At 40.0% G+C, this 19,247-nt stretch overlaps 1 protein-coding gene across 4 annotated transcripts in view; it reads left to right on the forward strand.

Moving 5' to 3' along the window:
* The window catches only part of LOC104105486 (vacuolar sorting protein 18), a 75,407-nt gene that overhangs the window by 32,674 nt on the left and 23,486 nt on the right, over positions 1-19,247 (forward strand). For all 4 annotated transcript variants that reach the window (XM_070186288.1, XM_070186287.1, XM_070186289.1 and 1 more), the window contains 5 exons: positions 8,958-9,020; positions 9,419-9,549; positions 16,556-16,661; positions 17,635-17,823; positions 18,816-19,043. In XM_070186288.1, the coding sequence (XP_070042389.1) occupies positions 8,958-9,020; positions 9,419-9,549; positions 16,556-16,661; positions 17,635-17,823; positions 18,816-19,043 (717 nt within the window). The remainder of the gene's footprint in view (positions 1-8,957; positions 9,021-9,418; positions 9,550-16,555; positions 16,662-17,634; positions 17,824-18,815; positions 19,044-19,247) is intronic.

The raw sequence follows: 19,247 nt of genomic DNA on the forward strand, positions 1-19,247 counted from the left end.
GCTACCTTGGGGGCAACCTCAAGGGCCTGCCTAGATGACTCAAAGGAGTGTCAAAGGTACCCATACGAGTTAGGGAAACTCTATGGGCGGCGCGACGCCTTCGGGCTAGCGCTGGCATCAAAGTGGTGCTGGAGGCTCGATGTGTGGGACGGTCAGCCCCGCGGGCTGCCGAATGTTGGAACGAGACCTCCGTGCCGATTGGATACTTGACGCACTTGTCATAGGGGCATCATGTGTCGACTTATGAGCATGGCTTGGGTTCAACCATGCAAGCAAGGGTCCGTTGGCCTAAAGGTGCAGTTGTGGGGCGACACTGCACTATTCGGGATGGAAGCGTGTCGCGAGGGCAATGTATGGGCATGGCACGAAAGACGCGCATGACAATGGCCAAGGGCTAAAGGTTGCCTTACTCGGGCGAGGCACGAGCTAGTCGCGGATGCACTAGGCGAGTGTCAAGCTTGAGGTCCACGCGGGAGCGATGCTCAGTCTTGGGCGAGGGACAAGACATGTCCTAAGCCAATCCCCCAGGGCGCGCATGGATAGTGATCCTAAGATGAAGCGCCACGACATGTCTAGGGCCAAAGGCCTAGACATCTTACGGGCGGCACAAGTTGGGGCAAGCCTATGGGCGAGTCCCACCAACAGGCACAGGATCGTGCTTGGGAATCCTGGGATAGGAAACAGGCTGGCCTGCAGCGAGGGGAAATGCAGTCGCTGCACGGGCGAGCAGGTGCCGCTACCCAATGTAAGGATTTGGGCCCGTGACACTTGGTATCAGAGCTGATTAAGGCCATACTATGCCATGGCACAATGTGAAGGCAAAGGGTGGATATGGCGAGCGCATTTTGGATGTCAGTGCAGAGATCACGTCAAAGCAGAGATTGATGTTGATATGCCACCAAAGATCGAGTACCCGATACTAATGGTCAACGAAAGAAATGGGTGATTCCATTGTCTTTCGTGAGTCTAAGGTACTACTGAATTAGGTGATATGCCGATGAGTCGGATGGCCAAGAGAAAGCCATGTTTGCCAGGTCGTGCAACCATATTGCGAAGAGTGGGAGCCATGGACTATAAACTTGGGCATGATCATTGTGGAGATCTTGCCAAGGATGTGTGCAACGCATCAAGTTGAGTGTCTTTCCTACGGGAGAAGACCTTTCGGTTACCTGAGGGCATTGCCAAGGTGAGGAAACGAATTCGAGGGTATAGCGAAGCTTCGAAATTGGGCGATTTTCCAAGTTAGAAGGTGTCATCATTCTGGAAAGGAGTATGTAGAACGATCGGGGACCGTGAGTGTCCAGGTGCGAGGCACACCGAACCGGGAAGCCGTGCTAGCAGGACCAAGAGGGTGCCTGTCTATAGGGCGAGTATTGAAGTACTACCGGGAGCATTGGCTACTTGCTGAGGAAGTGACAGTTGGAAAACAAAGAGCTTTGTTCGGGAATGCGGCGACGCTATGACTTTGGGAATGTAGTACTCACCAAAGGTCGTCCCAAGAGCTGGCCAAATGCCAAGTGGGACGACAGTGCTAAGGTGTATCCTCCACATTGAGTGTGGGAGGATCCCGCCTATGCAAGAGGCATATGGGCGAAGTCGTGGGTCTGGAAGCGAACACATCTTCAAGGTAGTGAGGGCAAGGAAAGCTACGGGAGCGGAATGCTACGGGAGCTATGCCAAGAGGGCGTCTTAATGTTACGGGAGCGAAAGTCTACGGGAGCTATGCCAAAGAGGGCGTCCTAATGTTACGGGAGCGAAAGGCTATGGGAGCGGCGTCAAAAGAGCACATTGATGTGCTAACCTGTGAAGGAAAGCTTCAGACGGACATGAAGGCCGTGAGGGTCATGGTGTGATTGACTAGTGTGGGTCAATCACAAAGTTAAACACCAGAGGGTGCAAGTGCGGAGGCACTTTCCAAGTGAACACCGAATGGAGGTGAAGTGCAGAGGCACGCTTGGAAGATACTTGGGGGAGAAGTGCATGGGGCACGACTCCTTTTGAGAAAGGACTTCGAGGAAGTCCAACCCACGGGACAAAGGGAGCTGAAATGGGCATACCTGAGGGGGCAGACTCCGGGATGTCTTAAGCCATGATGTGTCATCGGGGACGATGACATTATGAGTGTGGGAGGATGTCACAACTCGCAATTTGGAGTTGTGATTTCGGCCAAGAACTGGTGAGAAAAGGTTCTTCTGATGGTCTGACGTAGAACTGTCTACTCGGGCAACTTGGGCTTTTTAATTTTAAGCATATATAAGGGGGTATAGGTGATGAAAGCTCCGACCTGCCTCCCCCATACGTGCTGCCACCGAGCCGTATAGAACGAGCTACCTTGGGGGCAACCTCAAGGGCCTGCCTAGATGACTCAAAGGAGTGTCAAAGGTACTCATACGAGTTAGGGAAACTCTATGGGCGGCGCGACGCCTTCGGGCTAGCGCTGGGCATCAAAGTGGTGCTGGAGGCTCGATGTGTGGGACGGCCAGCCCCGCGGGCTGCCGAATGTTGAAACGAGACCTCCGTGCCGATTGGATACTTGACGCACCTGTCATAGGGGCATCATGTGTCGACTTGTGAGCATGGCTTGGGTTCAACCATGCAAGCAAGGGTCCGTTGGCCTAAAGGTGCAGTTGTGGGGCGACGCTGCACTATTCGGGATGGAAGCGTGTCGCGAGGGCAATGTATGGGCATGGCACGAAAGACGCGCATGACAATGGCCAAGGGCTAAAGGTTGCCTTACTCGGGCGAGGCACGAGCTAGTCGCGGATGCACTAGGCGAGTGTCAAGCTTGAGGTGCACGCGGGAGCGATGCTCGGGCGAGGGACAAGACATGTCCTAAGCCAATCCCCCAGGGCGTGCATGAATAGTGATCCTAAGATGAAGCGCCACGACATGTCTAGGGCCAAGGGCCTAGACATCTTATGGGCGGCACAAGTTGGGGCAAGCCTATGGGCGAGTCCCACCAACAGGTACAGGATCGTGCTTGGGAATCCTGGGATAGGAAAAAGGTTGGCCTGCAGCGAGGGGAACTGCAGGCGCCGCACGGGCGAGCAGGTGCCGCTACCCAATGTAAGGATTTGGGCCCGTGACACTTGTCCCTCATTGGTAGAGGAGTAGTATGTCCTTGTATAGTATAACTATAAATAAGGACCTCTTGTATTGTATTGAACATCCAATATCAATAACATATATTTTCTCCCGTGCCTTCTCACAAAATCGTTTATAGTGCTCTCTCCTCTAATCCATGAATTACATGTGAGGATGATTTTCTTCACAGCTTGGCTAAAGTCCTTAGAGGTAGTCAAACATAACATTAAGAAGACTTGAGATGAAATATTTGAATGCAGGAAACATTTCATTAGCACAATTTGGTCGAGGATATAAGTTTCTGGGGTGCTACCACTTAATTGGAGCTATGATCAGAAGGTAAAGGTAAGATTTTCTGAAAATGGAGCTGTTTGGAGCATGTTTATGATACCATATGTTGTTCAGAATTTCTACCGTTCAGTGGATTTGCTTGTGTAGAATCATTTTACCTAGGAAAAGGTCAATAGTGATTATCCTTGTGGTTCAAAATTAGCATAGGGTAGGTGGACATGGCTCCAAAGCATGAGGATTTGTCTGGCAGGTGATTGGCTGGCAACTGGTGATGAGCCAGTTTTCTGCCTCCATGAGTTATGTACAGATACAAATGAGGAAAGCTTGGCCAGTGGATCACCTCTATCTTCAACTCTTCAGAGGACTAAGGTTATGATGTTGAAGTTGATGGATAGGTTAGTGAATATTAGATTGGAAATCTTGAACCGACCGCTACCTGGAAGTAAGTTTGGAGGTGGGATTTGAAATTCTGACCAGTCACGATTAATGAAGTACTGAAATTGACCAGTTTAGAGTATAAGTTTACGTCATTAACTGGATGCATTTCCTATTCTGATAGACTTCCAGCTAGCACGGCATGAATTGGATGGCTGTAGTTGCAATCGGGTGTCCGGGGGAATTCTTTGATGTGAGACAACATAGGTTTCACTTGTTACGACAAAATGATTGCTAACCATTCAACTTCCTGATTTTGGGAATCTATTTAGCTCAATTTAGCCATCCTTTTTTAAGGAGAATATGCCCCACTCGGAATTGTTGGAGATTGGATATGGGAAGAATTATTGGATGTGAGTGATCTTTAGGATCTACCAGAGTGCACTCATTGATCAACATGGAGGGTTATCTTAGAAAAAGTTAACAATCACAGCAGACATAAACTAGTCTGGGAAGTTTCACTCTTCTTCGAGGATTTGGAGGGACTCGACTTGCCTCAGCAAGAGGACAGGCTTATTAAACCACCTTCTCCAGAATAGATGCAATTGATTTCTCTGCCAGTTGTTGAGTTTGAAATTAATATCATGCTGAATGTGGGGATTGGAACAAGAGTTAATCGTAATTAAGATGTGAAAACTTACGGCTGCAAGAATATGTTGTAGAAATTCAGCTGTTGGGGTTTTGTCAGATCAGTAGGAGGCCAGATTTTGTTTTTGTAAAAAAATTAAAGCTACTAAAAGAAAACATCAAAAGTTTAAAACAGAATTGTTTTCTGCTAGTGGCATTTGAGGAAAAAGATACTTTGGACGAGTTGCACATTTTTGACCTTATTGAGCAACATAGGTCATCTCTCATCTGATAGAGATAATTTAGAGAGACGAACACAAAATATTGCTTAACCAAGTGGCATATGCTGATAGAGATACCATGGAGGCAGAAGTCCCGTCTCTTTGGCTAAATGAAGGATATTGGAGCACCTGACTTATCCACAAGATTACAAGTTCTCGCTGCCAATTTAATACTACCTCTGTCCCAATTTATGTGACACTTTCCTTTTTAGTCAGTCTCAATAAAAATGACACATTTCTATATTAGTAACAATTCAACTTTAAATTTTTCTTTTTATCCTTAATGAAATGATTTCTAGCCTGTTTTACATCACAAGTTTCAAAAGTCTTTATTTCTTAAACTTCGTGTCCAGTCAAACACCTTCACATAAACTAGGACGGTGAGAGTAGCATCTGATAGCTCTGTATAACTGGACAAGTATGGAGGATGCAAAGGTAATAATTAAGAGATCTTACATATTTACCAAAAGCTGATTGAGGAAATCTTACTTAAGGGAGTCTAGTCCATCTCTACTTTTGTACACTTGCAGTATCCCCTTTGTGCTGAAGTTTTTAATAAAATTTTTCCTTCCTTATCAGAAAGCTGTTAGAGGAAATAGTGTTTGGACCTCTCGGAGACGTAGTACTATTATCAATAGAGGAAGGGGAATCTGTATCGCATTCGGAGCCAACTCCTCTCAAGTACCGGATACCAAGAATCGATCTGGACATTGAGTCCTCCAACATGGGCCAAGTGAATCTGGCAAAAGAAGACCAATAAGAAAATGGTGTTCTATAAATTTCGAGAACTCCTACATTAACCTAGGCATCACCCTTCAACCAACCCTTTCCCCCGGGAATCTATTAGTGTTAAAGTCCCCTCCCAGCATCCTGGAATATTCCATACCCTCAAAATACCCACCATCTCATCCCAAAAAGTTATCTTAGACCCTTACTCCACAGACTATACACATCTGGAATCTCCACTCCATCTCCCATATTTCTAAATCGGGCTGCTAACATGAGCTCGCCTTTCTTCACCTCCATATTCTCTAACTTCTTTTCATCCCAAAGTAAAAGTATTTCTCCAGCGCTCCCCCTAGTAGGTATAAAGTCATATTTTACCCATCTCCTCCCCATACATTTCTCACAACACTATCCGACACCATTCCCATTTTAGTTTCCTGAAAAGACAGTAACGCTACCCAATCATTCTCTAATCTGCACCTTGATGACAGCCCTTTTTTCGAGTCAGTCATCCCTCTAAAACATTTCAACTGATGATTTTAATATCCATCAAACAAAACTGTTTCTTTCCCCACCTCCTTTCCCCTTCCCATCTCCTTATTCCTCCTATCGTAGACACCATATTGCCGTCCCCTTTTTGTGTCACCCTCTAGTGCCTCTTCCCCTCTTAAAATTTTTGTTTTCTACGCCTACATCTCCTTTTGACTCTCGTTCTATTACTCTATATCAAGTAAGTGTCCAATAACTGTATCCACCTTTCCTTCAAATGAAACTCCAAAACATCCCAAAGCTGGGTCAAGTGAGTTCGCCGCCTGCCCTCAACTATCAACCTGTTTTTGCTGCTCCTCCACCACCCCATCCCTTTCTACCAACCCCTGATCTCCTTGATCCTTAAATGACACTGATTAGATGCCCGACCATCAGAAAATTCAACAATATCGACTTTTCAGTGATTGCCAAGAAACATTTTGCATGGGTTTTGACCTTGAAAAATAAGTATCCTGCTTTGGAAGACCTCTTCCAGTACTTTTCAGCCCTTCCTTTCTTTTACCCAAGCCTGTCGCTCTTTCTGAAATTGAAGAAATAAAGGTTATGTGGCTTTCTATGCATTTTTGGCTTGTTCCAGCCCCCGCCAACTTCTGACGACCCTTTCAACTGCCTCGCAACTGCTGTCTGGCTTACTACTCGCGGGAGGAAGTGAGCCCATCGAGTTTGGACACTCTCTTGGGCCTCAGGACACTTCCCTTCACCTTTCCCTTTGATTGTACTCCATTAATGGTCATCTGTGAGCTCTACCATGCAGTGCCATGGCTTTTTCTGGCGCTATCACTGCCTAATAGTGATCATCAAATCAGTGACACTTTCGTTCCGGGGGGATATACTTTGGACTGGTCGACCCAGATGGTTCCTCACGGTTAAAGCCAAAGTTTTCAGTGAATCGCTTCAAAATTTCCTCTAAATCGGTTCACTAATCCAGGGGTATTGCTGTCCTTTCATTTTTATTCTATATTTAATTTTTACCAATTTGAATTCCCCCTCCCCCACTTCGTTCCAATCAACTGTTACCGGCTTGAACACCATATTTTCAGCCAGACAGTCCGACCTTCAAATTTTCTAAACTCCGACTGTTCTCCCCCATACGATCCCTTCACTTCGTCCATTCCTTCCTTCCGTGCACCTCCCCATTAGCATTAAGCACCTCCGGCTCAAATTCGGAAAGTCATAACCAGTAACAGAGTTCCCTAGCCACCACCACCATGGATACTGGGAATTTTTCCCCTTTCTTCACAAAAACTCACTCTGGACATATCGTTTATGCTCCACAGATATCCCCCACCCTTCTAAACAAGTCCACACTCCACGTGTGCGCCGGAACGCGGAAAATATTCACTGCAATAACACCTTCGCGCACCCTTTTCTCTACACAGCCTACACCTTCCGACAATCTCTCCAGCTTCAAAATACTCCCATTTCATCCATCTTTGGACTTCTTGAAAAACCCTCTAGCTTCCCTTTCTGATATGAATCTAAAATCTAAAAAAGAAAGTACAGTTCTGCTTTGATGTTAACCCCGTTTTCTTTCGCCAAGCTTCAGCTGTCCAGTCTGAGATCATCTCTGAAGAACCAGCCCACCTTGCAAGTTACTCACTAAGCAAGTTCTCAAAAGTATTTTTCTTCTCTCTGCGTATTCATTTGGATTCTAAACCTGGGTTCTAAACCGGCTTCGACTTTCCGACAGCTTTCTTCCATGTCCAGAGCTGGCCAAGTCAAGACATCCTTATAAAACTAAAGGTTGAATTTCCTTGCTTCTATAGAGAAGTAGGAGCCTCTTTCTCTCTCTCTAAGTCCAAAGTTAGCAAATGATTTGTTGGTCGTAAATGTTTAGATTCAGAGGTAGGTGCGAGTACTTGTGGGTAGTTTGCGCGTATGACTGTCAGCTCAGTTTTCTCTCTTAAGACTTAAATATACTGGAAAGAATTAGATTTAACATTGAATGGGTTCCGAGGACCTATTTCACATATGAAGAGTATGATTTCTGATCCTTCTCGTAGGGAGTCGTTAACGTATCTTTCTCTTCATACAGTTGTATGCAACATGGTGATCTACTCTCTCTACCTTGATTTTTATTATTATCATGGAATGCTTGAGAGTGGGATGTCGAATAAGGTCGTGGATGTGGGTGGTTAAAAGGCATAAGAGTTGGTGCAGATTTGGAATAGTTACATGTTTTTTTAACGATACTATGGCATACTGTGAGTTGGAAGTACATTGAGATTTGCTAGTAGTACCCATTTTTGAGGTTGTACCGGAGCTTCAGAGCTACTGTTCTTCTGGTAGCCTTTTTACTTTCAGAGAGTGAACCTTGTTATACTGTTAGTAGTGTACTCTGCCATGGTGCTCTCTTCTTCGGGTTATACTCTTAAATGCGCAGATGAAATGGAGTGATATTTGCATTTTGCTTGGACTTCCCAGTCTACTCTCATTTTCAATGGACTCCTCTGGAGAGTGTTTGATGCATCTAATGCGTATTGTTTTTTACTGATTCCTCTACCTTTTTCCTTGTATAATCTTTGGAGATCTCGGTCCAACCCCACCCCAACCTCATATGGACACTTACATTCTGAACCATTCATGAACATCACAGCAAAGCAAAAATGATTAAAACATTTATAGTTCCTACAGTAAATAAGTAGCTGCGCAGCAGCTACAAAATAGGAGTTATAAGGTTTTCATGAGGCTGATCTTGGGCCGCCATCCAAGCGCGAATATCTTTGTTTAAGAGAATATTTTTGGTGTAGGACGTCTCAAATTCAGGATCTTCCGCTGCGCGAATTTCCTGAGAAACGAAGTTTCTTTCTTTGAGATTGCAATAGGCATATAGCATGAACTTCTGTCAACTTGTATGCTTCTGCTTTATGCACACTTATGAATAAGACCAAGGGAAGAAAAATAATTCTTGGATCTTTTTGGATGTGTTCTGCATTTTGTGCTCATAGTAACACTAACTTGATGCATTAGTTGATTGTTGGCGTGAAACCTAATTTGTCTTTCTTTTTCCATGTAAATACACAGCAAGGAGAAGCGAAGAAGGCGTTACAGGTTCTTCAGAAGCCTAATGTTTCAACGGAACTTCAGGTATCGTTAAAATCTACTCCGTCTGTTTCAATTTAGATGACACACTTTCCTTATTAGTCCGTTCCAAAAAGAATGACACATTTCTACAATTGGAAATAATTCAACTTTAAATTCTTCATTTTACCCTTAATGAGAAGCTTTTATAACCAAACAAATGTCATGACCCCACAAAACCTTTACCCCTTGAGCTTTTATCACAAGTTTCAAAAGTCATTTTTTTTCTTAAACTCCGTGCCGAGTCAAACTACCTCACCTAAATTGAAACGGAGGGAGTATTAAGTAGTGATTATGTTTTGAATCTACTGTAAAGCACCATCCCCTACTTGGCTGAGAACTTCTTAGCCGGAATCTGTGAAATTTTTATTGCTTGAAGTGATAATTCTTTTGTTCTGTTACAGTACAAGTTTGCGCCAGACCTCATCATGCTCGATGCATATGAAACTGTTGAGTCATGGATGACCACTAAAAGTTTGAACCCGAGAAAGCTCATTCCTGCAATGATGCGTTATTCAAGTGAACCACATGCAAAGTAATGTGCATCTCTACCTCACATCGAGCTCTGTGATGTTCTTCTTACTAACATGTTCTTCATGACCCTATCACTTTTATGTGATAGGTTTTTTTTTCATTTTAGTTGTATGTTAGTTTTATGGGGGGGGGGCAGTTGAATTGGATTCTTTTCCATGTGTGACCTACTTTAGTCCTTAAAGAGTTGTCATGTAACCAACGTGCATATAATGTGCGTCCTAGCCTATCTTATTTTACTGATGCTTCAACTTCGATAATCTTTCCTTTTAGGAGACCTTATCTGATTTCTTGGTGCAAGATCAAGAAGGCCTAGAATCCAAGAAATCAACAAGTCCAGGAATCCATTTAAGATTGGAGTTTCTTTTCCATAAAGATTAGGATTTCTTATTTCCTCTTTTAGTAGGATTATATTTGTAGTTCTAGTCAAACTAGGATTGTTAGTTGGTATTCCATTCCTACTAGAATTCCCTTTCCTATTTTAGTTAGAATATGCTTTTCTTAACCTTATTCTTAGTCTAGTTCAATTAGGATTAGTTTTCCTTTAACCTCATCAATTTTACTCATTGTAAGGTTATTTAAAGGGCTCAATATGCTGAAAATAAAGGTTGGTGATTAGTTTTTCTAAGCTCTTGCTTCAAAAATGTGATTTCTCTTCTGGTTGACTTGTCTTTCTTTATTCAACGCTTCTTGCAATCTTGCGGGATTGAAGAACGTGTGAGTAAGGTTTTTTTCATCTTACATTCTTCTCACGTGAGTTTGAAGAACGTTTTCGCTAGTTTGAAGGTTCTTTTGTTTTTCTCTTTTCTCTGTGCTTGATAGGTTCAAAACCTTGAAAGTACATCAATTTGGTATCAAAGCATATGTTCCAGTTTCGAATTCTTGGTTTGCTATCTTATTCTTCGTGTCACTAGACAAGCAAGTAGCAAGTTCGGGATTCTCTCTAATCGATCTTCAATTAAAAATTCAAAAAATTAAGAACTACAGTCCTTGAACGAGACGATGAAGAAATTGAAGTGAAGCTAAATGGCCTGAAGGAATCAATGGAGAATTTAGCTGAATTAGTTGAACACATGGTGGTTCAAAATCAGCCACCAAATCTATCACAACGCCTACTACCTCCACCACCACGACCACCTCTACCACCACATAACATACCAGTGCTATCACCACGTCTACAACTTCGATATCCACCACTTCAACCACAAAGAACAAGATATATTGAGCAAGCTGAAGAGGTTGAAGCTGACCAAGGCGTAAGAGTCCCAAGGTCCCATGCCCAATATGATAAATATACAAATAATCAAGGGCGTGAAGAGGACGAAACTGATGAAAACCATTATCAAAGAGACGAGGAACATGCATTGGATCCACAAGTTGAGGATTTACCACCGAAGTTTTACGATGATCCATTGGAGTATCCAGCTATGTGTGTCATTGACTTTCCGCCTTTCAGAGATGCTCAATACAATATTGACTTGATTGTTGACGCGATCATTCCAAACAAGTCAGCATACTGCGTTAATCCTAAAGTCCATAAAAATATGCATGAACACGAGGAAGGATTACCTAAAAATGAGTGGATAATGGAGAGTTTAAGGTATGTTGGAGAAACAAGATGTCTTCACCTCATAAATATATATGGCCATCATGAAAGTGACTGTTGGCGTACAAGCATACGAATAGATGCAGTCTCAAGAAGAGCGTTGATCTCAATGCTTAATTCAAAGCTAGACATGGATTTGGCTAAGTTTCACGTAGTTCTGACATCAATAACTTCATATTGTAAGTTGAAGTTTGAGAGTCGGCTTGGTAGAAAATTGAAACTTAGAAAGTGGGATTTAGTTCGACCACATTCTAAATTTTCTTCCAACATGAAGAAGCTCTATGATAAGCTAGCAAGATGTAATTTAAAACCTGGTGAGCATTTGGGTACCTATTCTTTACCATAGCAATTCTTGCACCATCTATGTAAGTTGTTAGACTTGAGGACGAGTTTTTTTCAACCAGGGGGGAATGATGCAAGATCAATAAGGCCTAGAATCCAAGAAATCAACAAGTCCAAGAATCCATTTAAGATTAGGATTTCTTTTCCATAATGATTAGGATTTCTTATTTTCTCTTTTAGTAGGATTATATTTGTAGTTCTAGTCAAACTAGGATTGTTAGTTGATATTCCATTCCTACTAGAATTTTTTTTTCTATTTTAGTTAGAATAGGCTTTTCTTAACCTTATTCTTAGTCTAGTTCAATTAGGATTAGTTTACCTTAACCTCTTCAATTTTACTCATTGTAAGGACTATTTAAACGACTCAATATGCTGAAAATAAAGGTTGGTGATTAGTTTTTCTAAGCTCTTGCTTCAAAAACGTAATTTCTCTTTTGGTTGACTCGTCTTTCTTTATTCAACGCTTCTTGCAATCTTGCGGGATTGAAGAACGTGTTGCTAAGGTTCTTTTCATCTCACATTCTTCTCAAGTGAGTTTGAAGAACGCTTTCGCTAGTTTTGTGAAAAACTTTAGCGGGGTGCTTTTGTTTCTCTTTTCTTTGTGCTTGAGAGTTGCAAAACCTTGAAAGTGCATCATTTCTGGTGATGTTCCTATTTCACTTCCTTCCTCCATGATGGTGCATTGGTTTAGAAGTTTCCTTTAACTGACTGGTCAATCGCAAGTTATTGTTAGTGGAGGTTTCTCTGCTTCTTGAGCAAATGGGTAGAGAGGGATGGCAATTTTTGACAGTCAACTAAACCTTGGCTACAGGGCATGGGTGAGGATTATATATTTTTTCCTGGTATTGAGACTACGTCTATGACTGATTGTCACTAATCTACTGTTTCTAGGACTATGTTGTGTTCTTTTTTCCTGCAAATTGGTCTTAACATAGATTAAGGTCTAATGACACTGCCTCAGTTGATTGACATCTAATTGATTTGAACTCCTAGTAACCGCAAGTGACATCTATTTGTTGTATACGAAAGATATATAAACAAATATTAAAGTTTTCCCTTTTCAACTATTAAATCTTTTACAATAAATCCTTGTGGTCCGGCCCTTCCCCGGATCCCACGCAGAACGGGAGCTTAGTGTACCGGGCTGCCCTTTTATTTCACACAATTTAACATGGGACAGGAGTGGGTAGAGTCTTGGTTTGTGTCTGACTGTCACTCATTACCAAAAATTTCAGGCGCTTCCCCAAGAAAAGCCATGTGACATGTTCATTAAGTGCATGTTGCAGACTAAACGAATGAGATTGCATAGAGTAATGTCCTTGTATATTTGTCTGTAAAATATTGCTTTCTTTGCAACTACATTCCAATCCTACTGGTTATGGGATGCCATTCAAAAGGTTGTCTAATTTACATTTTACTAATTACTATGCAGTTGCTGAAATATAAAATATACATGAGAACATGTGCTAATATGTGAAAATAATCTAGAGATATTCTAATCAATAAGAAGTAGATAGAATTCGCAACGACCTTACATCCTGGTATTTTTGGAGGTTTATTTCTCCTGTTTACTCTTGTCTCTCCTGTTTGAGAAAACAAGAAAATAGAAGGATAAATGATATATTGATGACTTGTTTATACAATATTGCGTAGTTTTATGTGTCAGTCACAATAAATATATGGTATTTGTCCATGTGGCAAAATTTAATTTTAGAATTTAACCCTTTAGTATTTTACTACTCCCTTCGTTTCAATTTATGTGAACCTATTTCCTTTTTTACTCCATGCCAAAAAGAATGACCTCTTTTCTTATTTGGAAATAATTTACTTTTATGCAATGATTTATAGCCACACAAAATATATGTGCCTCATTTTACACCACAAGTTCAAAAGTCTTCTCTCTTTTCTTAAACTCCATGATCAGTCAAATGAGCCCACATAAATTGAAACGGAGGAAGTATAATAGTCTAACACTATTGGACTATAGTAAAAGGAATGTGTATTCATATGCCGACTCCAACTTGTTTGGAACCGATGCATACTTGTTTACCACTAAAATTCTGACATGTTCCTTGAAGCAAGGTGGGCAAATCTACCTGAGTTTGCATAATCCGAAAACTCGAAAACAAGCTGTCAAACGAAAACTTGCCTAAGGGTGTGTTTGGAAAGCTACATGGAATTGGATTGTAATTACACAATTTGGCTTGTTTATTTGGCCAAGTAATTACTTGGTCAACATTGAATTAATTGTAATTGAAGGAGTGCAATTACACCTCCAACTCCCCCCCCGGGGGGGGGGGGGTCACTAATTGGTGGTAATTACATGCTGTAATTACTTTTAGGTGATTTTTTGTTATTTTTACAAATATAAATTACTCCTTAATACTTTTATTTTTCTACTCTTGTTTTCTTGTTAAACATACTCCAAATCTAATCATTAGTGCAAATATTTGTTTATAGATAATACTTTCTCACACACACACACACACACACACACACATATATATATATATATATATATATATATATATATATATATTATCATTTTAAAAATGAAATGAATTTTTAATTATAGATTACATTCACATGAGTTGGTTGGAATATTTTGAGTTGTAATTGGTTTATTATCAATTAATTAGAACTAAAATTTTATTCTTTCGAAAGATACCATTTTCTGTTTGCAATACTAGTTATGCAATTATAACTATTTAATATATTTTCAATAGGAAATATGTATTTTAAATTACCTAGTAATAATGATGATCTAATATTTTTTAGATTTAATTGTTTTGAAAGATATCATTGGTTGTTCGCAATATTAGTTATGCAATTACAATTATGTAATATATTTTTGACCAAAAATATGTATTTTAAGTTACCTAGTAAATGATTTAATATTTCTTAGATACACATATCTGTCAGCCGTTGAAACTCATTTACTTTTTCATATTAAAAAGCATATTTAATTTTTATAAGATTAATATTCATTTTTAATTAACAAAATCTCTAATTATGCAATTACCACTGTAACATGTTGGTAGTAACAATGTAATTTATGTTATTGCAAACAAACAAGTCATTGAATTTACGAAGTTGTGTAATTACTACACTGTGTAACTACTAGGTGTCTAAACTCACGTTGTCAAAAAACATGCTTGAAAGTCATTGTAAATGTTCTGATCATTGGAATCTCATAGTAAAAGTTGCCGGAACGATTGGAGAGAAGTGGTGGCGCTGGAATAGCCACCAGAAAAGAGGTGCTGTGCTGTAGGAGCAATTTTTGAAAAAGAGGCACAATGTTGTTGGACAATCACCGTAAATATGCAACATGTGGCCGAAAAGGTCACTAGAAATAGGGAAGAATGGTAGATTATGGCTGGACAAGGTGTGGCCTGAACGTCCACGAGAAAGAAGGGGAAATAAGGAAATAGTGAAAAGAAATAAAATTTGATCCGGCAAACATAAGGCTACCTCTACTGGTAGGCAAAAGCTACATAAGCCTCGACTAGAATTGTAAATGCTTTGGTACCATGTCAAAAATAAGAGAAGAGAAGAGACATAGAGATGACTTAATCATGCAAGATACTTATTTATAGATGTCAAACAAGATACACATATGATATTTGTTCAATGTGGGACAATATCTAATTTAAAACACAAATGCTAATACTGAACATTCTAATAGTGATTGTATAATGGCTGACGGTACCCTCTTTAATATCTGGAGTACTTTTGGTTTGTGATATTACAATGTTATTTGTAATTTACTCAAAATTTCTGCTGAAACCTGAGTGGCGGAAAGCAAATGTTGTGGTTTGCTTTTGTTGATTCGGGGCTTCTTGCTATGCTACAACACTATCGGGGCTTCTTGCTATGCTACAACACTATGTAAATCCATTTTGATTAGTAATATATTCAAACAGAAAGATACTGGCCATCCTTGTTCATAGTGGTGGGAAGTTATCTTGAAACTACTTGGTCAAGGGTTCAAGGCTGGTAAACGGGCTCAAACAAAATAAAAAGAAAATACAAACAGAAAGATATATCCACCATCTATACTATCCGATTTAGATTTTGATATATAAAAAAGAATCGATTTCATTCAATGTTTGATTCAAAGAACTGTGCTTAGCGCACACCCGGGCTCATGGAACGGCTCTGCTGCAATGAATGGCAGAGGTTCTGTAGTACCCAAAGCACTGGAGTGATCCAGTAGCAGAGAAGGGGCCTAGAAGTGCCTATACTAGACCATACTACACTTGGCTCAACATATTTACCCCCCCTGCTTCTTCTGAATTTAAAGGTGGACTTGAGAAGGTAAGGCAATGTTTAGTACCTGCCAAAGTTCTTATAGCGGTCACTATGGTATCTTTCGTAGGAAGGCTGGAACTCGCTTAAAACATGAAGCTTTATAGGCTAGAAAGTAGAAACACCAATAGGCCTTACCATCTAGGTTTATTTTGTGAAGCAAACATCATTTGCTGGGTTTTTGTTAGGATTTCATACGGTTAAGTCTTTCTAAGTATCCTGTGTTATAGTGTTTCTGTACATCAAATGGCTTGAGCCTTCAACTTCCAGAACTTTAAGGTGATCTGGATATTGTGATTCTTCACTTATTTAGGAGAAGAACTGTCAGTTTGGTTTGCATTCAACCGATCTTTTGTAAATTGAAAAGCTTTGATTCAGCTTTGTTCTCTTTGTTTCTTCTGTGAATTCTCCTTGACTTGTTGCAAAGGTAAATTCATGTTGATTTCCATATATCTTTTAGTTTTTTTCCGATAATTACTTAATACTTTATACTAGAGAAAAAAAGAAACTGCACAAATCTCATTCAATCATCTAGGATTCTACAGAAATTGAAGACTTTTGTGTGCTCTAGCAATATATGTGGAATAGCAGTATGTCATAATGTGCAGCATGAGTTTCTTCACTCTGAAGGCCCTCCTTTTCCTTCTTTTTCCCGCATTCAAGATATCCTTTATATGCATAGTCTTAGTATTTTTCGGTTAATATCAGTTCTACTATTTTTTATGAGATCGTTTCTACCGTATGCCACCTGCAGGAATGAAACTCATGAAGTAATCAAGTACCTGGAGTATTGTGTTCATCGTTTACAAAATGAGGATCCTGGCGTTCACAATCTGTTACTTTCCTTATACGCCAAAAAGGTTCAAGTTATTTAGCTTTTGCAATGCTTATCTGGTCTCATATGTGCATGCGGGATTTATCCATCTTTCCATTTTCTTTGAGGTTTTTTAAATATGCAAATAATAACACATCCATGATATCTTCGAATGGTCTGTTTGCATCTAATTTTACTCATTTACAGAATATAATCTTTCACATTCATCTTTCTTCCCTTTTTCTGTTGCAAATGTGAAGAAACCACGGAAAAATTTAAGCATTATGTTAATTTTCCTATCTATAGCTATTCATCTTGACAAATTTTTTTTTTCATTTTGTTCATTCATAGTTTATTCAAATTTATAAAAGGTAGCTTACACTTCACCGTAACAAGATAAACAAATGTTACTTGCACAAACTGGGAGAAATCAGGACTGCTTTGTTTACATGATCTGCTTTATACTGTGATACTGCTTAATTATTTTTCCGTTCAACACATTTTTTTTTTTTTTGATTTTGCACCGGGTGTCCGAGTCTCTTTGAGCCCCGACTAATCCCGGGGGTGCACAGGCCCGTTCAACACATTTTACAAGTTATACTTTGCAAGAATTGGGAGAACTCAGGACTTCTTTATGTGCTCTGCTTTTTCTTCCGTACCGCGTAATTGGTTATAACTTGGTATTTCTTCGTCAGAGGAGTGTTGGATTATCTTAGTCCCTGAAACAAATTAATTCCAAGCCAAAAGAAGTTGGCCAATGGAGAATTGACACAAGGAATCAGGGCCTACCTCCATTTATAGGAAAGGGGCACATATTATATAGGTCTATTTTGCTTTGGGGTAAATTTTGATCTTTTATCATGTAAATGTGAATATTAAGTCATTGACCATAGCTTTCAGGAGAATCAAGAATGCCTTCATGCACTCAACAACTTGCTAGATGTCTATTTGCATGCTTGTCAAGTAGAAATATGCCTAGTTGTGCCTAATTTTTCTCTCACTTTTTTCTTTGCAAGTAGGAAGATGAGAATGCTCTTCTGCGTTTCCTAGAATGCAAGTTTGGTAAAGGGCAACCAGGTGGCCCTGAATTCTTTTATGATCCCAAATATGCGCTACGCCTTTGCCTCAAGGAAAAGAGAATGCGAGCTTGTGTTCATATATACAGCATGATGTCTATGCATGAAGAAGCAGTTGCACTAGCACTACAGGTTCTGTTCCAATACTGATTGCCTTCTTTGTGTTTGCTGGTAGTCTAGTGGGTCTTTTAACCTTCCTGCTTATATTCTGCAATTTATGACTACATTAACTATTAAGTTAGCTGATTCCGCCTAGTGGAAAATTAGCTTAAAAAAAGCTAGCTGATTTGTCATGTTAGAAATTTTCATGCATCATTTACTGTCCTTTGGGCTTAAGCTGAATGGAAAAGTGGAAGGGATGAGGTTGGTCTATTAACTGTTGCGTGACACATGCGTAGGAAAACAAAACTAAGGATAAGTTGGCAAGCACAAGCTTTACTTGTTACATACACTAAATAAAGAGAAAAAAGAAAGTGTAAAATCGACAAAACTTATCTGATTGATTTTTTCCTTATTTATTTGTTTTCAAGTTGTTGCTCCAAAAATCAAGGTCATGGTGGAGTTTGTGTATGATGAAAAATGACATATTTTCATTCTAGACAAACAACGTTGAGCTAATCATATAGTCATCAAATGTCCACACTTTGATTGCTTGGATATCATCTAAACATTCCTTTCTAATTTCTACTGCTACCGACTGTTTCTTCTTTTCCTTTTGGTCCCAATGCTTGATGTAGACTGAACTTGTTTCTTTTATGATTCTAATTTTAGTCCTAATATACCAAGTTTATGTTGCCTTATTTGCTTACTGATATTTACAATTGTTGTCTGGGCGTTGTATTTATTTTTGAAAGTAACAAAAATGCTTTCAAGAGTATTTGAGCCGATGTTTCCAAAGGAGAATATCTTAAGCAAACACTAACGTCTACTGGGTTTTAGGCACGGTGCCCACTTTAGCGATGTAAGATGCGGGAGAAGGAAAAAAAATAAAAAAAATGTATGTGTTACGCAGAAATTCTATGCTTCACCTATAGATCCTGTCAGGTTTTGGCATCACTTTCAAAATCTTTTCCATAAGTCTCTCGCGGAGAAGACACCATTCACAACTTCCTTTAATTCAATAGGTTGATCCAGAGCTTGCGATGGCTGAAGCAGACAAGGTTGAAGATGATGAGGACTTGAGGAAGAAGCTTTGGCTTATGATTGCTAAGCATGTCATTGAGCAGGAAAAAGGAACCAAAAGGGAGAATATACGAAAGGCAATTGCTTTTCTCAAGGAAACTGATGGTCTATTAAAGATTGAGGACATCTTACCCTTCTTCCCAGACTTTGCATTAATTGATGACTTCAAGGTAAGTTCCACTGGCTTAATACTTCACTGCTTCTAATATTTGTTGGTTTTAATCCTTTATATTTCTTCATTGGAAAGTTGTAATATAGCTTACCAGATAAATTACAGCCTCACCTTAACCTGTCTAAGGAAAAGAACATAGATAGCTGTTTCTGATCAACCAGTTGAAGTTTAAAAGGTAAAGTCAAAGAATCGGATAAGGAAG

The sequence above is a fragment of the Nicotiana tomentosiformis genome, chromosome 10 (assembly GCF_000390325.3).
Source record: "Nicotiana tomentosiformis chromosome 10, ASM39032v3, whole genome shotgun sequence".
In the NCBI taxonomy this organism is placed as follows: Eukaryota; Viridiplantae; Streptophyta; class Magnoliopsida; order Solanales; family Solanaceae; genus Nicotiana; species Nicotiana tomentosiformis.